Genomic DNA, 16,067 nt, shown 5'->3' with positions numbered 1-16,067 from the left:
AGCTACAAAAAGAACCTGGGTAGAAATGCCTCTGGATAACATTTTATGTTTGATTTGTACTTCTTGTAGGGTTTGAGGATTATTGCACTGCAAAGCTTAAATCTAACAGCTAGTCTCAATTAGTACAGAGCTGTTGACTCAAATGATGCACTCTGCACTTCTGTAGATCCCATTAGTTCAATGGGTCCATACTAATTAAGACTAGCAATTGGATGTATACTCCAGCCAACATGATGCAAGCCCACTCCAGAACATGAAAACCAAACCAGGAGAAGCAGCAGTTGTTGTTTTAAATAGGTTTATTGAATACTAGCCATCCCCTGCCACACGTTGCTGTGGCCCAGTCTGTGTATATGTGTGTATGTGTGTGTATATATTTGTGTATATGTGTATATATGTAGTTATGCGCATGCGTTGTAATGTATTTTTTATTTTTGGGCTTTTTAAGCCTCTTATTTTGTGTTTTTCAGTGTGATGATCACTCGTTGGCCTGATAGGCGTATTGTGTCCAAATTTGGTGTCAATTTGTCAAGTGGTTTTTGAGTTATGTTAATCCCACAAACCAACATTAGATTTTTATTTATATAGATTTTATAATATCAACCGGAAATGTCATTAAGCAAACATTAAAATCCAGTCATTCATTAAGCCCTAGAAATATTCTAATAACACGCTCGTCATTTTTCAGTCAACTGGGAATATGACTACAATGCATGGCTAACTGCTATTACAAGAAGACATATAAGACAATTAAACTCAAGTTTTTTAGATTTGATTGACACTGAGAACAAGACATGTCATGCAAATTCTACTCTGAAAATATTCAGCATTCTGTCTTACCTGTTGAAGCCATCCTCTGTGATAGACCACCTCAAACTCTAGAAGGATTTTAGCCACCCTGTTGTAATTGCGGATAATAGGTTTTGCCTCCGCTGTCTGCAGAACTGTGGAGTTATTTTGGAAAAGACTTATGGGCTCCTGGATTCTCTGAAAAAGCTGCCGTGCCCACAAGATCTTACCAGCCATTGGAGGAAGGTTACGTCCCAATGGGGGGTCGTTCTTTTGCTTGGAGTAGAGTTTGGAGACCACCTCAATGTCATGGCCATAGTTCTGAAGAATTACCTGGTATTTCTCGTCAATGCCAAGGTTGGGGATTCCTAGCCTAATATGGAGGAAGAAACACAGTCCTAGACGCTGGGAAGTGTACGACTTGTGATTTTGTGATACAAAATCCAGCATATATATCTTGTTTGCTGTGACATATGTGTTTTTGTGTCAGTATAATAATAATAATAATAATAATAATAATAATAATAATAATAATTTATAACCCGACCTCTCTCCCCAAGGGGACTCAGTAGTGGATACGGGTGTTTAACACAGCATAGTTTCTTGACATAGAATAACACAAGTTAGAGGGATCAGCACATGACAATATACTAATAGTCTTTTGTTTGCTGAAAAGGGAAAATCAAGATTGAATTTAACACTATAAATGATTTAATCTAAATCTGGATGCTAATGCCAGCTAAGGTAGACTCATCAGATCAATGGAGTTTCCATAAATTTTGATATAATGTTTTTACTTAATAATAAGCATAACCATAATCATAATAAAAACTTTATTTGTTTTCTGCCCTATCCCCCCCCCCCCCCCAAAGAGACTCGGAGCGGTTTCCAAATTATAAGGCAAAATATTCAATTGCAAACAAGAAAAAGACAAATTAAAATAGAAACATCATAAAACACAAAAATCTTACTAAAACACAGCAATAAAATTTTAAATCAATTGTAATTATAACTCGATCGACAAGGTTCCACAAAACCAATGGCCAAGTCTACAAAATGGCCATGGTCAACTATAAAAGGGTTGGACAAGGGATAGTGCCTAATTGAATGGGGTTACTTTCATTTTGGACTAGAAAATGGACATGGAACTGTCATTTGCTTGAACCACTAATGTGTATGGACTCCAAGACACAACAATTAACAGTGGCCCATAATATGTTATGCTATTTTAAACATATGAGACAAATGGCACCAGATGTGATCTCTGTCAACAGAAAATCACATCATTTACTCTAGTCTCAGATAAGGTGTGGCTAATTTATGAAATGAAATTATAGGACCTCACTGTTGCTGGAATTATGCATGATAATGAAACTGTATGGGATTGAAGTTCAATATCATTGAGCACAATTTACAATATTTAGTTCAAAAGCAGATTGAGAAGAATTGCAAAGATATTTGTGTTTTACTATTTTTTAATTTTTTTATTTATATGCTGCCTTTCTCCCAAGATGGGATTTAAGACAGTTCACAATTTTTAAAACAATTAAGTAAAACATTCATTTACAAAAATGAATATTTTTTGAAAAAAAATGCTTAAACATTCAAAGTTACCCCAAATGAAACTGAATAATTTCCTTTTTTTTACCTTTCAAATTTCTTCAGCATATATAGAGCTCTTTCTGTATTTGTAATGTTTTCAAAGGTAATGTCCATGAAAGTCTGCAATTGTTGCTGCAGAAGGAAACCATGAAAATGTTAGATAAGCATATTGTGCTGGAGTTGCAGCATATTGTGAAAAGTGGATTTCATAATTCCAGCATAATTCCTCCCTTCTCACTCCAAAAGGGACTTAAGTCAGAAGAAATCTCAAATAGGACACAGTCAGACAGAGGACCTTTCTTCTAAAAAAAAAAAACTAGAGCAGGAATGGTATTCTTTATCAGCCTAAGGTTCTCTTTTGCTTACGCCTCATCTCTCGAGGGGGGACACACATGGCAGTGGTAAATGAGCAGGGACCATTTTTCTCGCTTCATCTCTTCACTCACACAAATACCCTTCTTTCACATATACAGAGAGAATATTTATACATACATATACATATACATATACATATATATATATATATATATATATATATATGCAAACATCATAACCTCCAACATTTCACAGACAAACATTGGGATAAATTGGCAAACATTATCAATGAGGAAGAAGAGATAAGCTAACAAAGACTGTAGCAGTTTGCTTTTGCTAGAGCCAACAAGGAAGGACAAGATTCTGCAGAGAATGGCATAGGGACACCGGTTCAAAGTGTAGTTTCCCATGAGAATGTTCCTACAGGGTATAGGTATGATAGTTTACTCCCTGACCCAGAAAGTTCCCAATATTTGGGGTTTGAAAACAACTTGACACCTGGAGAAAATAATGAGCAGATAGATAATAGGCACATAGACAGATGGCTGGAATTTAGCCAAAACAGACATACTTCAGCCAAGGCCAGGCCCGTAGCCAGGATTTTGTTTCGGGGGGGGGGCTGAGTTTGGTTCGGGGGGACTGAGTCTGAGTGAAAGAGGGTCTACCCTAGCAAACCTTTTGTATCGTTACCCCAATACCCCCATGCATATGGGATATACTGAGCATGGTGATCAGATCATGATATGAATAAACATACCAGTTTAAATAATGTACCAGTAAGGCCTTCTTGCGGACCACCATGAGAATTTCGGGGGGGCTGAAGCCCCCCAAGACCTCCCCCCCTCCCCCGGCTACATGCTACATGCAGGGCCAAGGCCTTCACCGTTCTACTAGGCTTCGAGAGATAAGGGCAAGAGGCAGTTAAAGAAAATGAAACTAGTTTCTGGGTGTTGGGATATAAAGTTCTCACCAAGGAAAAAATAGTTAGATGAAGCATTGTTTCAGAATCCTGCTAAGTCCTAGTTCTTGTTCTATGGAAGCCTTGCTTGGAAGATTCATGTTAAGGATTTCTTGTTCATGGTTTGACTCTTTGTCTCTTGGGATTATATACTCATCCTGTGGATCAGTGCTTTCCTGGTTCTTTGGATTTTATTACAAAAGTCTGAACTTTGCTTTTGAACTTTGCTGAATCCTGCCTTGAGATACTTTTTTCCTGCTTATCTTCCTACTTTATTTGGACTTATCTACTTTCTTAAAGCATATATTTTTACCTTGCTGTTTTTAATTAACTTACATAAAAAAGGATTGTTTTCCTACTTGATGTGTGGTGTTTTAAAGTCAGAGGGTTATTTTTGTTCTGGAGTGGAACAGCTTGAAAAAAAGCCTCTCATTACAGTATGGGGGCATACTATAGTAATTCCGGTGTACAGGGGAATGAGAGGGGAGCTGGAGTTGCAGCAGATGGGGAGGGAGGTTGACTTTTTCATGCTCATCTGTGGTACATTTCCCTAGCATTTGGGCAGGAAGGCTTCTCTCAAGTATAAGTGCTGCTACAAATGAGATGAGGTAACAAGAGGAGGTTGTAGTCAGATATGGAGGCTCCATGGTCCGAGGTTCTCTGTTCATTAATTGGAGTCATTGTAGGAAAAGACCATATTCAACCTCTCAAACATTGTTCCCAAATATGCTCTTTTATTTTCTTCTTAACTCTTGGGGGGAATCTAGAAACACTGAAGACATACAATTTAACTGCATGGGGGATGCAGAAAGCCATTTGGAAAGGATTCATGTTTTCTACTGCCACTTCACAATTCTATCCAGCAGTTACAAAGAGAAAGACTTGTTCTGCTACACTGGAAATAATAACATGCCGATATCTGTAAATTATACCCTTGATCAGCTTAAATTAATTGTATCTCCAAAAGTATTTGTGCCGGAGTAAGAATAATTTCTAGTGGCTGTTACCTCTATACCAGAGCTTCTTAAACTTTTCCACTCAGGGCCCCTTTCAGCCCAAGAAATGCTTACGTAGCCCCAGTAAATAGGAATACAAAATAAGTATAAAAATCAAACATTTACTGATAACAAATCAGCATTTGTAAGTCTTTCTAAACAGGCTGATTTTCCTATTTGTGGAGTACAGCTGTAGCATTTTCAGCAGTGTCCACTCTAAACAGAGTCATGTAAATGTCTAATGCAGCCACTAAGGACCTCATCACATGGGGAAAATTCCCCCCTTGTAGACAGCACAGAGCCTGTCAGATCTCATTACATGATCCACAATTACTTCCGGCAGCGCTCCATACCACTTGCATCGACAAAGTATTCTATGAGGGGGAATTCTGAACATAGGACTAGTGTGAGAGCACAATGGACAGATACGTTTTCTGGCATGTGATTGGCAAGCAGGTGATGCGGGGTGCTGAGTGCCCTGCTGTTCATGTTTTGCCCCATTGCCCTACGGATCCCTCCACTTTCCCCCAAATCAAGGACCTCCATGTGATGAGGTCTTTAGTGACGTTCAGAAAAAATTTTCAGGACTCCAACATGAGCTAAGGGGACCCCATTTAGGGTTAGGACCACAGTTTAAGAAGCAGTGCTCTATACAAATGGAGGTTATTATTAACAATAAAAGTGAGCAAAATTTTGACAAGGATCCAACCTACATGAAGATCATTGGTTTGCTTGCAAAACTCTTCATAGTCTTGATCAAAATCAGTTTTCCGTTGATCCAAGAAGTTGTATTGCTTTTTTTTCATGGTGGTCACAATGCCCTAAAGGTAGTTGGGAAAGTGACTGTTAAAATAGCGGTACTAGTTTTCTCAGGAAAAAAATCTCAAGAGAGAGCTAACATTTTTCTCCACTAACCCCATCCCTGATACTGAATTCAAAAGAGAAAAAGAAAAGAAGCTCCATATCTTAAAAATACATTATGGCAAGCTTGAACATAAAAACTAGGGCAGCATCCATTAATTAGACAATGTTTTTTTTCACACAATGCGTTTTGTTTTTTTAAAACTTCCAAACATGCAAAAATATGCAACACTTTGTACAACACACTCTGGTGCACTAGTTTTGGGGGGAGTGGGTGGTACAGAAGACACATAGAAGCAGGAATATGTAGAAGTTTGTAGAAATTAAACACAACATCACAGTATAATTTTCTCTTTATTAAAAGGTCTCAAAGGAGAAGCAAGCCATCATTTTCATAACCACAAGGCACAACATTAGCAGCCCTGATATAAGTTACCTCCCATTGTTCCTGCATTGCCGCAGTCTGTGCAAATGAAAGTACAAGACAGCTTACTATATTAAATATGTATAACTTTGAGGACCCAGAGTTCTCTAACAGCCCCACTATTCTTTCAGGTGGTGAAAAATTACAGTTCTAGGCCAAGATCAATGAGAGTATATAACAAACAGAAGGCTAAAAGGCTCAACTTTGACTCCTGATTCAGTACCTAAAGTAGAGGTCCCCAAACTAAGGCCTGCATTCCAGACCCGGACCTCCAAGGTCATTTACCCACCACCCACCCCCCGTACCCCAAAAAACTTAAGTCTGAAATGACCTGAAGGCACACAACAACAATCCTAATTAATTTGACTATCTCTTCGGTTAAAAGCAGACCCAAACTTCCCATTGAATGAAATACTAGTAAATTTACGTTGGTTGAGGTTGTTCTTCATTTTACATATTGTAATTTGGGGGGTTGCGCTACAAATAAGATATGTGCAGTATGCATAGGAATTTGGTCATTTTTTTTCAAACTATTGTCTGGCCCCGTCACAGTTTGAGGGATTGTGAATTGGCCCTCAGTTTGAGGACCCTTGCTCTAAGGGTGATACAGCTAAGTTTACTATCCCAATTCTGACCTCAGAGAGAAATATGTTAAATCTATTCCTACATAAATCTGTTCCTGCTGCTCCTATGTGAGAATAAAGGAAGCCTTGAACCCACATGCCCCAATTTGCCAATATCATTAAGATGATAGAATTAATGAGTTTGAACACATATATTTAGAACAGTGATTCTCAACTTGTGGGTTCCCACAAGTTTTGTTTTGGCCTTCAACTCCCAGAAATCCTAATAGCTGGTAAACCGGCTGGGATTTCTGGGTAGTTGTAGGCCAAAACACCTGGTGACCCACAGATTGAGAACCACTGATCTAGAGCATGTTAGCATTACCATCAAGACACCGCCATGGTTGACACAAGCTGTTTACCCACCTGCCTCTTGTGAGGATGGGCAGAACAGTGTAGCAAGAGAACTGAGCAGAGCTCCAGACCCATACACCTAAAACCCAGAGCATTGCAGTCCTAATAATGGTGGTCCCATCTCTAAAATGGATATGTCATAGCCAAGTCTAGGTGGTGGGCTACAGCTCCACTCAGTGCAGCCTTCATAGCTTACAGTTGCCTGTAACCTATAAATTAAGCATGGGAGATGCCACCAAAGGTGGTTTTCCCTCCCTTCTCTCCCAAAACATAAAGTCAAGCCAGGATAAACAATAGGATATATATGATACAGATATAAATTTACCAATTCTGGGATCCTTCATCATCTGTTATCAACTCAGCCTGAGAATTGGGGTAAAGTCATTTGTCTTAGCTGAAAACCTTTGACATGTATGTGTGTGTGTCTGTGTCCGTGTATTTGCCAGTCCCTTACAGTTGATCTAGGGTCATCTGTGGAATTAACCTAAAAGATCCTGAGTCACAAGGCAGTGGTGAAGGGGTAGGGAATCATCAAGGCACACCCTACATATTTCTGAATTGCAACTCTCAGTATCACTATAAATTGTCTGTGCTATCTAGGGTTACTGAGAATTGTAGCCCAACAAGAGCTAAAGAACCACAGAATGTCTACCTCTGCAACTAGGAGACATGTATGTACAGGCTAATCTTATTGAAGATATCTGTTAAATGGGAAGAAAAACAACCCAAATGATAAAAGGATTCTGCCATACATTTTTTTTCTTTCATTTTAACTTACATGTTCACATTAAGGACTGTAAACTAGCTGTCTTGTTTAATAAACAGCAAAAACAAATAACCCCATGTCTTCAGCTATTTGAAAAACCAAATTTCTTTTTTTAACTTTTTTAAATTGATCACAAAAACAATTCAGACTGAAGGCTCAATGATTTCACTGACACTTGGTGATTTTTCCATATGATCTACCAACCACATTTTAGTACATGGAAACATGACAACAATGGAGAATCGGCAGGAGGGAAATATGATCTCACAACTCACTGTTCACTGTGCTTGGAGACTTCAAAACCTGAACATTAACAAGGAGAATCAAAGATGTGGGGTAAAAAGAGCCTTATCTTAAAAACACAGACTGTGTGTTTTTGAATTGGAAGAGAATTTAAGAAGAGATCTCACTTCTTTAATTTCTAGGTCAATATTTTGTAGACTTATTCATTTATCCCAACTACTGAGGATCAAATCCACTGAGGCAGACATTTTGCATACCTGATATTTTGTTGCCATCACTTCTAGTCCTTCCATCTTGGATTCTTGTAAAACTGAATAGGTTGTGATGATGTCAAAGATTTTCATAATCTTAAGTAAGCGGCGATGGAACGTTTCAAATTTTCCAAAGATATACATCTCACTAAAATCAAACTGCCTTTCAGTTGGTCTCTGTTCCAGTTTTTGTTTGGTCTTGTGAAAATAGTTTTGGTATTCCTTCAAAACATGAACAATGATAAAATAAATAAACAGAACAATGCACCATGACAGAATAGCACACATAAATATACTTGTGATGTTCTACACTGAGTATGTTAAAATATGTCTTTGTGTAATTCGAGGGTAGGTTCTTAAAGGGCATGCTATCAAATAAAATGCACTAATGTTCGTTCTTCTTAATTTACCCACACTTCCTCAATCCCGTAATTTCTTCAACAAAGCTGACCAAAATACTTTACTGCATCTGATAAAGAATAAAGTGTTACAAAAGTGCCAGGATTTAGCACAGCAGGTTAACCGCCAGATGCAGTAAATCTTGCTGACTTAAAGGTTGACAGTTCAAAGCCAGGGTCAAGGTGAGCTCCTGGCCTTTAGACCAACTTCTGCCTACTAAGTAGTTTTGAAAACAGCAATGTGAGTAGATAAATAGGTACTGCTTAAGCAGGGAGGTGTTTATGGCACCCATGAGGAAATGCCAGGGAAAAAAATGCTGGCAATTCAATCAAGGAGGGAATTTATGAACAACCGCTTTGGCAGTACCCCACTCCCACCCACCACCCACCCCATGGCTGAAACCGAGCACAGCCTCCAAGATGCCAAAGATGGGAAAGCTTCTATCTCGTACAGTTGTCTGTACATAGCCAGATATAGACAGTGTATTTTAACTATTTATTGTCCTAGTAAAATCATGGCTATGGAACGAGGCATTCCCACAATGATGGCTGAGACCGGCAATTGTCCAAAGTTATGGACCACAAGACGTAGATTGAATTGGACATGATTTTATCTTGGCGAATTGGCTTATATGTATTTTACTCTCTATGCATTTTAATTCACTGTTAATGTTTGTTGTTAGAATGTTTTGATTTTAGATTGTACTACTAGCATTGAATCCTTGCTGTTAGCCGGTCTGAGTCCCTCTGCGGAGATAGAGAAGATTGGGATATAAAAGTTTTAAATAAATAATAAATACTAAATAAATAAATAATAAATAAATCTATACACCTAATAAAAGTGAAAATGTGTATGTGGAGGAAGTATCCACTTACACAGACAGTCTCCTGCATCCACACACAGGCTATAGTTCCAAGTGCTGAGAATCCTCTGAAGGCACTCCCTCAACCAACACTGCAGGTTATAGTGAGCACTGTGAACATGTAGCCCAACCCCTGCCAGTGTCCTCCCCAAACACCAAACACCCAAGGAAGGCTTTCATTTGGGAGCCATTTCATCCTATATGTTCTGGTTTTTTCTCTGGAATGGACATCCCAGGGTTCCTTTCTCTCTCCAAATTTGCATGACCTGCCCACTGCCTCTCCCTTAACCCTTTCCTACCCATTCCTATGGCACACAACAAATAGGAATTGGTCATAAACTGAACAAGAGTTTTAGGGAAAAAATCACCATGATTTAGAGGAGTTGTAGTTCACCTACATCCAGAGAGCACTGTGAAGCCAACCAATGATGCCACAGATGCCCATGATTTTGGAAATTGCAGTTCACCCACATCCTTATGCATTTTCTAATGGGAACATTAATAAAAACAACAGGAAAGACTGGCTACAAATTACCAAACTGATATTACCTAACACCCCAAAACAAACAGTGCCTTTTTCAAATAACCTGGGCCAACATAACATACTGGAGGGGTTTTAGGGGGGGTGGGGATTGTAGTTTACCCTGCAGCTAGAGATGTTACCAATCTTCCCAAAACAAATAATGCCTTTCTCAAGTAACCCGGGCATCGCCGGGTTTCCAAGCTAGTAATAAATAAATATCTATGTGCAGCTGTCTGTCTTGTCAGTGTATAACAGCACTGAATGTTTGCCCTATATGTATTCTGTGATCTGCTCTGAGTCCCCTTCAGAGTGAGAAGGGCGGAATACAAATACTATAAATCTATATAAATAAAAATGTAATGTTCGTTTGTGGAATTAACATAACTCAAAAACCACTGGATGAATTGACACCAAGTTTGGAAACAATACTCGAATCAAGCCAACAAGAGACCATCACTCAGAAAAACACTGAAAACACAGCAGAAGAGACTTAAAAAGCCAAAAAAATGAAAAATACATTAAAACGCATGCACAAAACCGCACACACACACACACACACATATATATATGCAAACACATGTAAATACATACACAAATATATACACACACATATACACACAGAAAGCACATATACACAGACGGCCACAGCAACGTGTGGCAGAGGATGGCTGGTAATAAATAAATAAATACAAAACAGCAATAAAACACAGGAATCAAAATAGTCAAACTAAATAAAGAAGTGAATGTAAATAGGATAATATTATGAAAACAATGTTACACAAAATAAGAGAATTCTTAACCTAAAACAACCAAAGTCAATAAGCAAGTAATATAACATGCGGTGTACAACAAACAATTACAACATGAAAGTGAACGTAATTTATACAGTATTGCAAAGGCAGGAGATAATTATCATGAAATAAATTTGAAGTAAACACTGTATAAAGATTAAAGTCCATAATACAAACAGCTCATCAGTAAAGCTTGTTTAGCTTCTTAGCATCCATTACCATTACATATTTTATGACAGTTTATTCTGCATCTCATCTCCATTGATAAATGATGCATGTTTTGAAGACTTGATAAAAGTTTGATTTTCGCAGTTTATAAGCTTATTGCCACTACAGTCTTTTAGTAAAGTATATTCAACTCCTCATTATATTACAAGTACAGCTTTTTAGTAGAGTTTGTGCATTATCTAACCACATCGGTTAAATGTGCATGGTTTGAAGACTATTAGACAAACTCTTCTGACAATTTCTGTTCATAATGTGGACTTCAATCATTTATTTAAATTTATTTCATGATAACCACCTGCTGCCTTAGTAATACTGTATATATTACATTCAGCTTCATGAGATCTGTTTTATACAACATGTCTTTTAGTTACATTTAGTTACTGTTATGTCAGCTCCACTGGCTGCCGATCCAATTCCGAGCACAATTCAAAGTGCTGGTTTTGACCTACAAAACCCTATACGGTTCCGACCCAGCGTATCTGTCTGAACGGATCTCCCTCTACGTCCCACCTCGGAGTTTAAGATCTTCTGGGGAGGCCCTGCTCTTGGCCCCGCCTCTATCACAAGTGAGGTTGGTGGGCACGAGGAGCAGGGCCTTCTCAGTGGTGGCCCCTCACCTATGGAATTCACTCCCCGGGGAAATTAGATCAGCGACATCTCTCCTTTCCTTTAGAAGGAAATTAAAAACATGGATTTGTGACCAGGCATTTGGGCAATCTGGCAGATAAATAAAGGACTACGACGACGGATAGGAATAGACAATGTGGAATGAAGTATGGACTCTGAGTTGGCGAACGCTGAGCATGAGATTGGTTATTGGTTGTTATATATATTGATTGTTTTAATTGTTATAACTGTTTAACTGCTGTTTTTATACGTTTTGTATTATTGTATAGGCATCGAATTGTGCCTGTTTGTAAGCCACCCTGAGTCCCCCCTCGGGGGTTGAGAAGGGCGGGATAGAAGTACACGAAATAATAATAATAATAATAATAATAATAATAATAATAATAATAATAATAATACATGGGTTGATTGCTGATGTTGGTTGTTTTAAGTGAAGAATTCTTATTTTTTGTATAATTATTTTCATAATATTATAGTATTGACAATCACTTCTTCAGATGGTCTGATTATTTTGCTCCCTGTGTTTTGTATCTTTTTGAGACCTTCTGTGGTTTTATACTGAAAAACAAAAAGTGCCACTCACCCACTCCACAAACAGAATGATCCCGGACCCGGTAACTCAATATTACTTCAGTCACATTTTCCACTATACCTGAGACCATTTAAGGGGCTCAGGGTAATTCATGCAAGACATACAGCTCTGTACTCCAACAGAGAAGGATGTCCAAGAGAACTCAGGAGGAATAGTGGAAGGAGTGCCTCTACTATCCTTCAACATCCACTACTTGAGATAGTTGCCTCACTCTGCATCATGGTAGCACCAGCCATCTTCTTAAATGTAAACTCTAGAATTTAACTTTACATTTTGATATCTCCTATCATCTTATAAAGCTTACCTGCTTAAGTCTTATAGCAGCTTGTATTTTTTCCAAAACTACATCTTGTGGTTGGTCCCAGATGGTGGCAGTATTGTTATTAGTAATATAAGCCTTGCAGGCAGTTATCATTTGATTTGTAACCTGCAAGGAAGAACAAGAGGTCTCATTTCTGAATACTGTTGGGACACTTTTAAAATGTCACTTTATCAGACTACCTATTACACAAAATAGATATCACACTGGTCAAGTCAGGCTCTTCAGAACTCTGAAGCCATAACAGATGGTAGCTTCCATGTTACTGGTACAGGGAAGCAAATACACTCCTTTTGGCTGAACTTTAAAAGAGCTTTTCAAGTTTCTGAACCTATATCTTGGAGATGGGGTCCAGTACTTGGGAAACCTCTTTTAAAGCCTGGACTAACCCAGCGAAGATTCAGTGCTCCGCTAACAAGAAACCGATCAGTCATCTTTGCTTTGAAGGCTCCCTCCCTAAAAGTCACATAGAGAAGCTAATGACCAAATTCCTACTACTACTGTTTTCTTTTCTTAGCACCTTCCCTGTTACTAATTTATCTTGCTCATCTCCCTCTTTCTTTCACACATACACATGAGCACACCAACAACTGAAAATTTCAAATTCGGCACAGTCTGGTTTCAGACCAGGACATGGAACTGAGACAGTCTTGGTCGCCTTAGTGGATGATCTGCGCCGGGAGCTCGACAGGGAGAGTATGTCCCTGTTGGTGCTGCTGGACCTCTCAGCGGCCTTCGATACCGTCGACCACGGTATCCTTCTGGGACGCCTCGCAGGGATTGGTCTTGGAGGTACTGTTTTGCAGTGGCTCCGGTCATTCCTGGAGGGTCGATCTCAGAAGGTGTTATTGGGAGACACCTGTTCAACCCCACAACCGTTGTCTTGTGGGGTTCCTTAGGGCTCAATATTGTCTCCCATGTTGTTTAACATCTACATGAAGCCGCTGGGGGAGATCATCTGGAGTTTCGGGGTACGGTGGATGATGTCCAACTCTGTCACTCCTTTCCACCTGCTACTAAGGAGGCTGTCCAGGTCCTGACCGGTGCTTGGCCGCTGTGACGGTCTGGATGAGGGCGAACAAATTGAAATTGAATCCAGACAAGACAGAGGTACTCCTGGTCAGTCGTAAGGCCAAACAGGGTATAGGGTTACAGCCTGTGTTGGATGGGGTCACACTCCCCCTGAAGACGCAGGTTCGCAGCTTGAGTGTGATCTTGGACTCGTCGCTGAGCCTGGTGGCCAGGGGAGCATTTGCACAATTAAAGCTTGTGCGCCAGCTGCGTCCGTACCTTGGGAAGTCTGACTTGGCCACGGTAGTCCACGCTCTGGTTACATCCCGTTTAGACTACTGCAACGCTCTCTACGTGGGGTTGCCTTCGAAGACTGCTCGGAAGCTTCAATTGGTTCAACTTTCGGCAGCCATGATACTAATAGGAGTGGCACTCAGGGAGCATACAACTCCTCTGCTGCGCCAGCTCCACTGGCTACCAATTTGCTACCAGGCACAATTCAAAGTGCTGGCATTGGCCTATAAAGCCCTAAACGGTTCTGGCCCAAGTTACCTATATGAACGCATCTCCACCTACAAACCCACTAGGACTTTAAGAACTTCTGGGGAGGCCCTGCTCTCGATCCTGCAACACAGGCACGTTTGGCGGGGACGAGGGACAGGGCCTTCTCAGTGGTGGCCCCTCGGCTGTGGAACGCCCTTCCCACGGACATTAGATTGGCCCCCTCACTAATGGTATTTCAGAGAAAAGTGGAAACCTGGTTATTTGAACAGGCATTTGAATAGGCAGTGCAATGAATATAGGATAACGGAACTACGGATGACGAGTTGGATCATGATTCTAGTTATGAGACACTAATGAGTTGTTTACTGATGTGTAATTACTTAGTGTATTATTGTGTTAATTGTTTTTAAATGGTTTGTATGATGCTTGCATTGAATTTTTGCTGTTGCCGTTGTTAACCGCGTTGAGTCGCGTAAGGGCTGAGAAACAGCGGTATACAAATAAAGTAAACAAATAAATAAATAAAATTTAGAATAAGAAATTTCATATTGCGAAGCAAATCAGAAAGCTCAGATGTCAGGTTTTTTATTGAGTATTAACCTGTGTCATCTATTTTTCTTTTTCAGAAATTCTATTTGCTAGTGAGAGACTGTTCGGATGACATAAGGTACCTTCCATAAATATTTCTTAAATAGCCTAGCTCCATTTTTTTTCACAAGATCAGAAGAGCTGTCGGTGCACATACCTTCACAAACAGGGAAGTTATCTTCTCTGACGTGTTATAGTAACGTGAGATATTGTGGATCATTTTGATAGCATGTATGAGTCCTGGGATAGCATCTACCATCATCACCTAAAATAGCAACAAGATTATCTGAACAAATTCTCCAGTGCTTTTTGACTAACATTGGGTGTTTCCTAATTGATTGAAAATTCCAAAATTTAAAGGAAAAAAAAGAAAATCCCAAAATTTCATTACTGTTATTTTCAGTTTCATACTGGCCTAAGATACACCAATCCAACTGATTAAGGATGAAATTAAGGTCAAGGAAAAAATGCTACAAAAGAATCCAATAAAGAAGAACTTAGGTTATGAGATGAAACAGCTACAAAAACAATTTTCAATAGCTAGAGTTTCCGAGATTGAAAAGAAACTTGTTAAACAGAAGCATTTTGATTCAGCTAATAAGCCAGGATGATGGCTTGCTTTTAGATTAAGAAAAGAAAGAGAGAAGAAACAAATATTTGAGTAACAAAAGAGGAAGTTACCAAGCAGGACAAGATTAAATCAATTCTCCACAACTACTACTCATCTCCCTATAAAACTACATATTCATCTAAAGTTTCCTTGGGAAAATACTTGGACAATAAAATCCTCTCTACACTTAATGAAGAACAAAGAAAAGTACTTGAAGACCCAATTTCAACGATGGAGCTTGCTGAGGCAATCTCAGAGATAAAGATGGGAAAAGCTCCAGATCCAGATGGACTGCCGGTGTTATATTACAAAACTCTGCAAGATCAATTGTGTACACCTTACTCCAAATGACGAACAATGTCTTGAATATACCATTTATACCACAAGCAACTTTTTTCCCTTACTGGGTCACTGTTGTACAGAGGGTCACAGCATTTCTCAAGGGTATACAAATACTTCACATTGTCTTTGGCTTCATTTGATGCATCAGTGATCCTGATATCCAACTCTCGCCAGCTCTGAGAAAATTAAAACAAACATTTGGTTAAAGAACATATGCTATCATTAAACTTTTAAAAGTGTTTTTCAGAAAGGATTTTGCCCAGAGTAGTAGCAGATATTTAAAAAATTCTCTGAGTCAGGTGGAAAAGCTAGACTAGCCAAGGTGTTGTTTCAGTCATGAAATACACTAGTAATACCACTGAAAGGGGAAGTATTTTTTTGCTACTATGCCATTATGCCAGATCTGTTTGAATTTAAAGTTTGTTTTATAAGGCCAAGAATATGTCGTACATTATATTTGTTGTTGTTGTTGTCAGAGGCGGCCCTAGGT

General features: G+C 39.1%; 1 protein-coding gene across 1 annotated transcript in view; it reads right to left on the bottom strand.

Moving 5' to 3' along the window:
* Window positions 1-16,067, bottom strand: part of DNAH5 (dynein axonemal heavy chain 5) — a 209,979-nt gene that overhangs the window by 156,282 nt on the left and 37,630 nt on the right. Inside the window, exons 8-14 of the mRNA XM_067467539.1 lie at window positions 15,640-15,753; window positions 14,783-14,890; window positions 12,508-12,630; window positions 8,188-8,403; window positions 5,373-5,480; window positions 2,438-2,523; window positions 841-1,162 (exon numbers count right to left, since the gene is read on the bottom strand). Of these exons, the coding sequence (XP_067323640.1) occupies window positions 841-1,162; window positions 2,438-2,523; window positions 5,373-5,480; window positions 8,188-8,403; window positions 12,508-12,630; window positions 14,783-14,890; window positions 15,640-15,753 (1,077 nt within the window). The remainder of the gene's footprint in view (window positions 1-840; window positions 1,163-2,437; window positions 2,524-5,372; window positions 5,481-8,187; window positions 8,404-12,507; window positions 12,631-14,782; window positions 14,891-15,639; window positions 15,754-16,067) is intronic.

Source organism: Anolis sagrei, chromosome 4 (genome assembly GCF_037176765.1).
Source record: "Anolis sagrei isolate rAnoSag1 chromosome 4, rAnoSag1.mat, whole genome shotgun sequence".
NCBI lineage: Eukaryota > Metazoa > Chordata > Lepidosauria > Squamata > Dactyloidae > Anolis > Anolis sagrei.
Note: the sequence above shows the minus strand (reverse complement) of the source record. Positions and strands in the feature narration are given on the sequence as shown.